Raw genomic sequence first — 13,365 nt, forward strand, 5'->3', positions numbered from 1 at the left:
GCTGTATACATATTTTTTTTTTTTTTTTTATTAATTAAACATAAGACTTTCCTAGCCTAAGGCTATCTAAATCTAGGGATATTGGGGGACATATTAATATAATATAATAAACTCTATAGTCTATGTAGTATACAACACTATACACATTATACTACTGTGACGTGTTTGTGGGAAATCTGCGAAACGTTGCAGCAATAACCCACCGACGGGGGTGGCGAATAACGACCGACGGGCTCGCGGATGTGTGATTATCGAGGGAAGTGCAATGGATTTATACGGTCGAAAACTCGAAGATAACGTTTTGCAAAAACCTTTTATTATCGAGGGGTACCGGTGTAAAATCACATTCAAACGTGTATTGGCTACCCCTACCGAAACACGAGACGATACACCGAATCGAAATATGAACGCGCACACTCGCACGCACACACACACACACACACACACACACACACACACAAACACAAGGGCGTATTACGCATTGAGAGCACACCTATTGTCGAAACGTCACTGGAACGGGGAGGATCGGAGCAGCAATGCGATAATGTATAATATCATATATTAATGTCCCTGTTATCATAATATTATTATGTAGGTATATTCGAATTTTTTCAGCTATCGGGAAATATTTATATTATTTTGTCATCACTATGACGATAACGTGTTGTATAATATATTTATATATTTTAACGTTTCGTGAGTTATTACGGCCAACATTTTATCTTTTGCGCATATACCCACGTCATAGATATTATTTTATTGTAATGTTATACCGTCGACTACAACTGGATAATAAAGAAAAATATATATGTTGTCGATATTCGACGATCATTAACTGTAATGGTATTGCAATTTGTGATATAAACATTCAACGTGTTAACGTTTGCGAAAAATTCTGAACTATAGATTGGTTCGTAAAATAGTAATATTACTTATTATAATAAAAACCATAAAACATAACTCCTGTACTGTATATAAATTTAGTAGCCACCTACAGCGAATGGCTGTTCATCGAAAAAAACATTATTACATCTTCATGATTTACATGTAAAGAAAGGTGGGCAAGTGGATGTTGCTTTGCTGTACAGTAGGTTAAAACTTACAAGTGGGTCACTATAAAGGATGGTGTTAAATTTGAATCTAATAATAAAATACCGTGGTAGATACTAGATATACGAAAAACGGTTCTGAGCGAAGACGGTCAATCAACCTTACCAAGTATATTTTATGATAATATTATTGTGAATAAAGTAATTTATGTGGAAACTTGTTTTTAAAAAGCAAACGTTAATATAAATTAAGTATATATATATATATTAAGTGACAATTTCATGGATCTACCGTAATTTTTTTTTAGAATTACACCAAAAACCAAAATTGATTTTGTCAAAAACCGATTTTGCATAGAAATTCCCATTTTTCCTTAATTTTTCTTTTCTTTTCTCTGCGCTTTCGAAAACTATTAGTAATTTTGATCCCCCCGATGCAACACTGTATACCACCTATATTCACTTTCCCATCGCAAAAGATACTGAAGTGGAAAATTGAAGCATTATTTCAACTACTCTTTGGGTACACGGACACAAATAACAAATTACACACATCATTGTAAAATCAATACAGTCATCGCTCCGCTCAGAATCTAAAATATAATTTTTAAGAATTCATGAGTTATCGCGAAATCATGAAATATTAATGTTACTTATCAGTGCTATAAAAACAGAAGTTTCATTCGCCAGTATTTTGAATTATTAGTTTAATTAATATTGAGTGGGAGTTCATATACTTTGTATATGGTATGGTGTCGAGAACCTATTTCTTATTATATTATGTATAATTGTATAATATTCCAGCTATTACCTATAGGTTCAAGTAAATATTAGAAGTACTGATTTTAGAATACACTTTTTAAAACGCTCCATTATATTTCGATTAATAATTCATTTTTGTAAACATAATGAACATTTATATGTCCAAAACAAAATTAATGAAAACATGGCATTTTAAATTCGAAAACACGTAATTAAATTTGTAAAATACACAATGCACCTATAATATGGGTTTGATATAACATAATAATATGAAATATATAACAAAAATATTATATTTTTAACAATATATTTACAAATTTAATTCAAAATTAAAATCGTTTACTTAACTTCTTTTTTAAATTTCTTTTTTGATCAATAGTTCTATAATCAGACTGTATGCCTTTTTCTTTTATTAAAGTATGCGGAGTAAGCTTAGAACATATTAAGGCTGAAAATAATATAATCTCATGGTGTTTGATGGGTATTCTAATTTTATAATATTAATGTGCAATATTTATTTAGAACAATATGTAGGTTGACAGGTTGTTCAACATAATATGACAAGTTACTTGTATTTAAATTCGTAAAATATAATTTTTTTCAAATTTGTTTTTTATAATTTTTAGTTTATATTATTCAAAGTTTGTTGTCCTCCACACGATTATAAACAAATCCACGAAGTTTTAAATTTATTCAGCCTTGCTGATCGTAGGTGCTCTGCGATTAATTTCTAAGCTTTTATCAAATTAAATGGAATGCCCTACACTCCTTTCACAGATAATTTTTAAAGCACCTCCTTGTAATACCAGATTTATTTGTTTCTTTGTTATTCCATTTTCCATTTATAATTATAATATACTAAAATCCCCTTTTAACAATCCATAAACTATTCACCAATTGGGTGTTTTATTAATATTATTATTACTGTAAAACTATTATTATTCAAACTAAAATATTTGTACAATTTTTTTTATAAAATATCATATATTATATATTATATATAATTTCTAATATCTATCACTGTATGTTTTTGTTTCTCAGCCTGTATTTTTATAAAAATAAAATATAATAATAAATAATAACTTTACCGTGGATTTATTGTTATTCACAAAATGTATATTATGTAGATTGTTGCTATATGTTCGAGTTATGATAATGTTGACTGCACCGTGCAGTTTTGTAAATCGTGGTTCACTATCCTTTAAAAGTTTTCATTTTTAGTACTTGTATGTAAAACAACATAAGCGCGCGTCTTAATTAAGAAGTTCATCAACAAGCTGGATCTTGTAGAACGTCCTCAACTCGACAAAACTAACTTAACGTATTACTAAAATATGTCTAAATATGAGTAATAGAAATAAAAGCAAACTTTTTTCGACATTATAAAAAAATTAAATATTTTATAATAATAGATTGAATTATAGTTTATGTCCATCGATACCCGAGAAATGCATATTGATATTTTAGATTTTAGGCTGAATAGTGATTGCACTGATAGAGTTTGGTGATCATAATAATTACTGTACCCACATAGTAAAATGTTTTCAAAGTCTTACGATATTTCCATTAAAAAAAAATTGTCAAAACAATAACATGTAAATACGTCACTGCCACCACTTCGCGTTTTATTTCGAATTTATAATAAATGTCAATCTGATGACCTGTTTAGAATTTAATACATTCCTTACTCAATACACGCTGTAATAATTAACCTACAATTAATTGAGTATAATTCTTGTACAAAATGTATACACACTGTTCCGTTTGGTTTGAAATAAATGAAAAATAAAAAAAAAATTGCCAAAAACAGATAAAATGCACTTGAAGATTAAACAGACTATAGGTACACATATTTAAGAACTGCGGATGAATATATTTTTAATCTTTCTTTCTTTATTATTTTTATAGTTATATTGAACCTTGTTGCACATTTTGTTGATTGAAACTTTGTGAATTAAATATAACTTTACATTTTTAGAACCGTAAACTGTACACTTTAACGGTTCACGGATTTCTCTAAAGTTCAATATAAAATGTAATTAAATTGTCATTGTTGACTTATTATGTACCAAAAAATCTAAATGTTTTTTTTATAAAAGTAATAAATTATGTTATTATAATATTTATTAAATTTTTTTTTTTATTTTTCTTTTACACAAGTTAATTTTCAAAACATGGTAATAATATTATAATAGTTGTATGAATTTTTATAATAATACATACACATGTCAAAAAAAAATTGTGTTTAGTTTTTGTGATTTAAATTGACTCATGCACATCCAAGCTAAATATTAAAATATGTGGATACCTTTCAGTTATATATGATTTGACCTAATTATATATACGGGGTGATTAACCAACCATGCTGCCCACCTCCATTTTTTCATTTAATAATTTATTTATTCAAATTATGATTTTAGGAATTTTTAAATATACTCAAACACCATGTTTTCAAATGTATGCATTGTTTTGTACTACTTAAGGAGTGTCCGCGATACAAAATTCTGTTTTTTTCAAATGAGAACTCTCCTTTTTTACTGTAGAATATTTATGTAGTGGATAATTTTTTAAACAATTTGACGTACCTAATTCAAAATTCAAATGAGTAGTTTCTTAGTTATTAAAGTTTTTGTATTCAGGATAATGGTCCTTAAAAATGGTTTTACATAAATACAAAATAGATTGAAAATTAGATCTTATGTTTATTAAACTAGGACTATTTTTATAAATTATTAATATTGATAGACTAATATTAATGACTATAATGTTCAAACCATTATAGCCCCCATATTATCTTATAAGCCCATTACCATGAACCTTTTATCCTTAGAACACAAAGCTAAGTAAATCAAAAACTATACTCGAACAAATTTGATTCTAATACGTCAGCAATTATATAAAAAATTATCTTTTGAATAATCTTTAGTTGAATAGAGGTGTTACCCTGCTATTACTCTAATGAATAATCAATAATCAAAAAAAATCAAGTGTTGTCATACATTTTTTTTATTACTTTAATTTGTGTAATTTAAGCTTTTTTACGTTTTTAAATTTTTACTCATTTTTGTTTTCACATGGCAAACTTCCGTGACATTGCTGGACGTTGCTGGCCCAGCCCGTTTTGGCCCAGCGTTCCGCTGTTAGGAATTGTCATCATTCCCTAGGAATTGTCGTCATTTCCCAAATCGTCAACATTTCCGGTAACATATGCATAAGTAAAGATGTCTGGAATACCTATACTACAAATAAAAATATTATTTTCATGTCTATTAAGACTTATTATGATTTAATTTAGGGTCAAGTATATAATATATAGGTATATAATGTTTCGTAGCCTACTCAAGTGTACTTAGTTAATTAGCATATTTTGTTTGGATAACCCGTGGCTTGAGTTAGTGTATTTTTAGTTTTTAATGTAAATACATAGAGGATATCATGTGCGTACCTATATAATACGAGTAGGTACTTTGAGTTTAACTAGGATATACCAAGTATGGTAAAAATCGCTAAATTGACCATTTAAATGATATACGACTAAACGGTATTAGAATAGGAATAATGCGTTTTAATTGTACGTTTTGTTTTCAGGAATTGGTCGTAATCACGCCAAATGAGAGAAACTGGCGCGGTATTCTTATCGCACTTCTGGTCATTGTAGCCGTTTTGGGCTTGATAGTATTCTTTATCGTCCTGCTGTCACCACCATACAAAGGTCCTAGGAATCTTGGAAGTAAATTCACAGTCGATCAAATTGCCGGGGACACATTTAAAGCGCCTTCGTTTAATGGCTCATGGATATCAAGTGAGTTAATATTATATTATATTTACTAGGTACATAGATATTTATCGTTATTCATTTGATTGAAATGCTGTTGGATAAGTAAGATTAAAAAAATAATTAAGTTACTGTACAGTTTCATTTGTTACTTAGATATGAAATTAATGAAGTTACTTAACTTACTCATTGCTCAAAATTGTAGTAAAATTACTTACAGTTTTAATCATAAAATTAACTACGTTACATTTACGTTAAAAAAACAGATACCTAACATGTATTTCTCTAATGTCTTATAACAATAGTAATTCGACATGCAATACAAATATAAACACTATATTATTTAGGTACAATTTTAAAAATACGTCGAAAAAAATGTTTAAATAGTTACTTAACAATAATTATAAACATAGCATAACATCCAAAAATTATAAATTAATTTTAACTTTTAAAGTATATTAAAACTGTGTTAATACGTAAAAATAATAATATAATATTACACCTGTCCACGCGACCTATTCATAGGAAACCGTTCTGTGTATTTGGTTAAAAGTTAATTAAAAATATATTTTATTTTATTTACTTTTCTTGTAATTTATGGTGCAGGTTGACATGTGGTTCGAAACATTGAAAACTGAACTTTGACGAGTTCAAATTAAATGACTTACTAACACAACGATATGTTTATTTGTATACCCAATACCCACCCGCGTTATAGGCATATTTTATAGTATTTTCATTAATATTACCTAGTATATTTATTATTAGGTTTTTTCGTTTTTAATTCGCAACATTCGAAACCAGTTGAAACGGTAACACATTTTACTATAGGAATTAACTTTCAAACGTCATTACCATTACATTTTTTTCGTTACATGAAAACAATTCCAACGATATTACGCGTTACTTTGATTACGTTACTATCCAAGACTGCAATGAATTGTGATATGTTTATATAGATATTTTTAACATATAGTATGTTTGAATATAATAATCGTAAAGCTTGTAACGTATGACGGCTATAGTTTATAGTGTAACGTCTCCTCTTCACCTGGCGCTCTGTTCAGTCTTTTCAGGTGTCGTTCTGTTTATATGAGGTGTGTGATATTATTACTATAGACCTGGTGTGAAGCAAAGTACTCGACGTATATATATGTATCTATTATCAAACATGAATGTATTATTATATTATTAGGTACTACTTATAAACTATGGGGTTACCAATCGGGCCATGGTGTGTCGTGGGTGCCGATGTCCAAATGTGGGTCGAGCTGGTCGTCCGCAGGTCCTCTTCAGGTCGTTGTCACCCATCGACTTCCATTATCGACCATCCTCTAGGACTCTTCATTCTCGATCGTCCAACTATTGACTGCCGACTATATAGACTCTTTAGACCACCTAACTGTAGACTATCTGTCATAAATATCTGCCGCCAGGGGTCCCGGTCGGTTATTTACACGATGTGAGCTAAATATCGCGTCAGCATAATATATATTCCATACATATATACACATTTGCCATTACTAACACTCAGCATATTAGCCGTGCTCAACGTAGGGAGTAATGCGTACGATGTCGATGACGATAATCGTTACAATAGCTAAAATAGTGTTCTCTGTGCGCCGAGCGATTGGAAAGATTGATTTTATTTCATATTAATTAATAATCAATAATTTAAATGTTTTATAATATGAAAAACACCATAAATCATGATATTGACAAGCCTCTATCCTATAGTGTGACAATAAACTATATACTTAAATGGTAGTTTAATCCCACGACAATATACAACGTTTTAGATAAGGAAACATATTAATATTATAATGTTGATATAACACTAAAAATATAACAAGATCAAACAAAAACTAATGACGAAACGCACTAACACCTCATGATAAGACGTGTGGATCTGTTTTAAATTTATTCTTACATATATACCTATCTCCTATATAGTATATTACTTGTACATTCAAATCACATAAGTTTATTAATTATTTCCTTGAAGTATTTATACTAAAACAAATGTAATTTAACAATCAAAATCAAATTTCTTAGATATTTAATTTTTTTTTGTTGTTTTTTGATTGCCTTGAGACCATTAATGACATAAATTAAAATTTTTAGAACTATTAAGTTATTTTTAAACTTTTTCTCTAATTGACTTACTTACTATAGGTATACTAGATTCGGCATCTATTGAGATTTCATAACCATCCAAAAAAATTAGAGTTTTTTTTTTATTATTTTTCTTTAAATATATATTACATTATATAGGTAAAGAAATATATCTACTCCTTTAAGCCAGGGCTTGTGACGGAGTAGAGAGTTAACGATTGTATAATATAAATGCTTAATTTAAAAATAAAATAAATAGGTATTAGGATACACCTTTTTCCTTAAAATTAAGAAAAGACACAGCAAGCTCTTTAAAATATAAATACAAAAAAAAAACATAAATAAGAATCAAGAATGCCCAAATGAACAAACGCCAAGATATAATATTTTGAAAAAATGTTTATAATATTTGTTTATAGTATTAAAATATTGATAACACTTTTAAATTTGAATTTGAAAAAAAAACTCACATAAATATGGACTCAAATCAGAAAATAGCCACTTATAAACTACTATTGGATGTGTCATTTATTCAATCGCATTTTTAATTGTTTTAATTAATAAATTGGCAAACTTTGATATTAAACCAGTCAATGTGCTCTTATATTATAGTAAACTAAATAATACGTTTTGAGCGTTAAACCATATTATTAACTATTTATTATTATATACCATACAACTATTCTACCGGAATATCTTAGTTTATTATGTACGAGTATAATAATAATAAACTATAGTATATTATTATTTCTAAGATGCTATTAATTTAGCCCTCTAAATCCTAAATAATATCCTATAAAGTATACGTTTATAATCAACTAAGGGGACAAACATTATGGTGATTATATTAATTCAATAGATGCTATTGTCAGCATGATAATATATTATAATGTTTGATTGGTTCGCATTTATTCTTCAGTATAATGGTAATCTCAAAAATGATTCTATTGTGTTTGAAGTTCGCATTGAAAACCAGAAGAATAATTTTCATCAATATTTACGATTCCAAAAAACCGTAAAGTGTGACAGGATTTATAGTACAACGCCATTATGAAAATGCAATGTATTTACAGTTGCAAACATTTTTAAAATATTAACGATGCGCAATACAATTTCGTGTCAAATACTGTCGTCCAAATAATTATGATTTAAAATCAGATTTCTTGTTAGCCATCGCCAACGAAAAATAAAAAACACGCTGACATCGGATAAATTATGGTAGAATTTCACAGTCTGCATTGTCGTTATTTAATTATAATGCATTATGGTTATTGTAATTTAATTTAATATTTTTGAAAAACACCTAAATTAATTTATAACTGACATCGAGTTTGAAGATGAGAATACAAAATATACAATATTAAATAATGTGATTTACAAATATCTACCTATTTATACATAATATTCAACATTCAATGCTATTGGCTATTGTATTGTATTTATAAAATTGACTAAACAGATTTTCGGGATAAAACATTACTCACAATATTAATATAATAAGTAACTCACATACGCATTTTTAAAAATATTGTAACTTAACTGATGTTACTGATATGTGATTTTGAAAAACATTAAGTTGTGAATGTTTTCCAATGTTTGGTTTTTAAAATAAAATATAATTTATATTAACATTGTAAAGCTCTGTTGAAAAGTTTAAGTATTTATTCAAAATAGTTCCTTAAGTTTATAAATCCGTAAAATGAATCTTGTTCATAAACAATAATGAAATCAAAATATCATACATATTTTGTTTTACTGTTGTACAGACTCTGTAATGAAAATAATATTGTTAATATTTCATTCTCAATAAGTAAATAATTATACTGAGGTAATGAGCTTGATTTAAAAAAATTAACTAAATTTACTGAACAGAAATAAATATATTTTTTGAACGTCCAAAAGTATGTATTATACTTGGCTTTTTCGTTTTCTATCTTTGAATTTTGTATAAGTTAAAAAAAAAAACTGAAGTTAATTTAAAAATATTACAATCTTACTATTTAACATAACGCTGACTTTATAAGAATATTCTGTCAGTAAAAAATGTATCATACTGACGACGTACAATTTTCGCAATGCCTTAATAATGTTCTGTATTATTATTATTATTAATATTTACTCATTTTTATATAGTGTTATACATCATATTGTTATGAATTTATATAGTATATATCATTTTTTTACTACTAAGTTAAGTTAAAAATATTATTATATCCTTGAATTGAGTATTTTTTTTTTTACAAAACCTTACAGAGGAGAATCTACAAAAATGTCTATCGCTGATTTGGTTTAATCCTTACAATGAGACAATTTTCCTGAATTATTCCATCGTAGTTATCGGTTTTGCCCACTAGGAGATAATAAATAATAGTTTATACATAATAATAATATTGTCGCCACCTATCGATGGCAGAAAAACACGAATTTAAGTCGTATTTAAATAAAATGAGAAATGCCTCCGGGCAATTGTTTTACACTTGGTCGTTTTCATTATAACTCATTGGAATTTAATTATTATCGCCAAACGTAATCGGCCGAAAACAATCGGCATTTCCATTCGGTCCGTTTTGAAATAAATACGTCGAACGGGTCACTAAAATACGGCCGTTATCAAAAATACATCCATTCATCAGCAGTTTAAAGCGTTGGGGGCGCAACTTCCCCTTATTATTAATTACGAGTTTCAGAACAAAAACAGTGGGACAGGTGACGTTCTATAGTAATATCCACGCCCGTCGATGTGGCCCCGGGGTAATTATATTGTAGTCGTTTTCGTTTTGGAGATGATCCCGTGATAATATATCGTTAGCCGTTCGCCAACTCGCCGTGGACGACATCCATTTCGCATAAAATTATTTTCAACACCTGTAATGACCTGTGAATAACATGCACGTGGTGCATAATAGTCGATAGAGCTCTGTGGCTTTTATACGAATATTATAACATGACGTTATTTTAACCGTCACCGAATGATAATAATAATAAAAATGAAGTAATATGTAAAATTATTGTTATACTTTTTTTTTGTGTTGTATTATTATTATTATTTTTACAATAATGATTATTTTAGGTCAAACGGGAAAATAAATTCAAGGTTGTTTTTTGATAAATATATTTGTTTTTGTAAAAAGTTGTTATTATGCGGTTTTTTACCTCAAAATGTCATTTCGTTATGAAACCCATTTCAAAATAACTTCAAACGGAATGACGGTATTTTTTTGGTTTCCCTAATTGGTTGAATCACAGGCAGTTTAGTGTTGAATGAAATTTAAAACTGTACGAGTATACTTTTTCTAGTTTATAAATTTTCTCCACCTACCCCACTGGAAAAAAATATGCAATTCGTTAATTAAGTGTTGCAAACTTGAATATCATTAGTCAAAACCACGAAAACAGTTGATTTTTGAGTACGACAAAAAATTATAATTAAACTTTCCTCGGTTGAGAATATTTAAACTAGTATAATAATATTTTAGATACTAGTTTAATAATACTTTTAAGTACAGTAATTTTATTATTAGCGGACACTAAACATTTCTCTGGTTTTAGTTAGATGAATAATGCCATAACTACACTCATGCATCTAGCCATACTAAATTTATTTTCTTAATATAATTCTACTACACTTTAAATACACTTATAATATGCACTTGTACCTAAAATGTTCCTTTATACTGCACAATTGTATGAAGGTTAAAGTTAATTGAATCTATTTAAATGTATTCCAATATTTAAATATTGGAACATTACTTCCTACAACTACTCTATTTTTTCTAACCGCAAACATTGATTGTTAATCAATTGAACCAATTGAATCATAAATAATTATTATGCCATAAGTTTACTATTCATCTGAATTTTTTTTAAATATTTAATTGTAAAATAAAAATTCAGAATTAATATTTTACAAGACTATAGTTAAGATGCAATACATTCAACGTTCATCATATTTTAAAATATAATTTTATTCATATTTTATGAGTAATTTTAATAAATACTTATATCTACACAAAATTAAATGAATCAAGAAAAAATAACTGGTCCAAAATATTTTTAATTATTTAAAATACCTATGTATCAAATAATTATATATTTCGTGATAGTATTTTTATTAAATATAACATCCGATGGTATGTGTATGTTTAATTTTTAATTATTTAATAACAAAAAATGCATCGTTCAATATTGTAGGTACTTAAAAATGTGCATTGATATATTGTTTTAGCAACATTGTTTTTCCATGATACTGGAAACGAACGTAAATAGCCATTTCTCATTCACTAAAATATTCATGTCACGAATATTATAAACGTTTTTTTTTTTTTACATATTCACGTATTTAATGTCTACAAGACCTTAGATTAACTCAGAGTTAATGAATTTTACCATGGAATGTTACATTACTAATGAATTGCTGACACGGCTTTTGGGTACCCCCAACATCGTAACGGATGCGTGCAATAACCGTGCAAAAGTCAACATACTGTTAAAACACTAACCTTTCCTTTTTTTTTTTTTTAAATTAAGCAAAATGAAGCATTAATTTATTATCATCTGTAAAAAATCTTCATGACATAATCTATATCATAATATCATCAGCTAATGTTTTCCGAGAAAAAATTCACCACAAAAACTTAATTACCGCCAAAAAATGAAATATTTCATATCATTTTTTTTTTAAATCTAAATTTAAAAAATATAATTTAGGTTGGTATATGCTATAATGGATGTGGCACATTTGAGATAAAGTTCAAAAATAAAAATAAAATATCAATAATTAATTTTAATAATCTTAATGGTTCTATAATCTATAGACGTAAACATGGTAATATATATATATTTTATTTGAAAATAAATGTATATATTATGTGTATTTACATAATATCTACATATCTTATATCAATCATTGCATTATTAAATGCGTACCTAAATATATTAATAAATATTATATAATTACTGTTAAAACTAAATCTATTGAAATAACATGAAAACAAACATTTCAATTATAATGTAATACATTTTTTTTACTTTATATGTATAATGTATATTGTTTATTGTATATAATGATGATTGGACAAATTTAAGTATATATTTAATACATTGATACATTTAATTTAGTTAAATTTAATGAAGTATTTAGTGTCAATATTTACAAAATAAAAAAAAAACGAAATTAGAAAACGTAGAATTTAGATGAAAACTTAAATCGATAAATAAATATTAAATAAGATGTTCTTGTTGATTTTATAGATTCGTCCTGTAACATGTCTTGATTGTTGTTTGTGTTTAAAAACTATTGACTTAAAAAGAAACATTCTAACAGAAAATAATTATTAAGTTTTAAAGAATAAAATAATTTATAACTTTTGTAAAAGCTAATAAGAAGTAACGATAGTTGGTTTTCATTTGGTCCAGTAACCTTAAGACCTTATAATTCATCGAATGAAACTAAATCCTAATTGAATACAGGCGAGTCCTAAAATTGAACGGATCTTCATAAAAAAATTAATCTTTTATGGTAAACTGAATACAAATATTTATAAATTAAATTACATTATATTATTTTATAATGGAAAACGTTCAGTAAATATTAGAGTAAACTACCTAGTATGATTGATTTAAATTTTAATATCATAAATTAAGGCATGGTGGTCTTGTAGGTAT

The 13,365-nt window shown here is 27.2% G+C and overlaps 1 protein-coding gene across 5 annotated transcripts in view; it reads left to right on the forward strand.

The window, feature by feature from the left end:
- Positions 1–13,365, forward strand: part of LOC132943924 (prolyl endopeptidase FAP-like) — a 282,440-nt gene that overhangs the window by 229,380 nt on the left and 39,695 nt on the right. For all 5 annotated transcript variants that reach the window (XM_061013088.1, XM_061013090.1, XM_061013091.1 and 2 more), the window contains one exon: positions 5,400–5,613. In XM_061013088.1, the coding sequence (XP_060869071.1) occupies positions 5,400–5,613 (214 nt within the window). The remainder of the gene's footprint in view (positions 1–5,399; positions 5,614–13,365) is intronic.

This window comes from Metopolophium dirhodum, chromosome 4 (assembly GCF_019925205.1).
Source record: "Metopolophium dirhodum isolate CAU chromosome 4, ASM1992520v1, whole genome shotgun sequence".
In the NCBI taxonomy this organism is placed as follows: Eukaryota; Metazoa; Arthropoda; class Insecta; order Hemiptera; family Aphididae; genus Metopolophium; species Metopolophium dirhodum.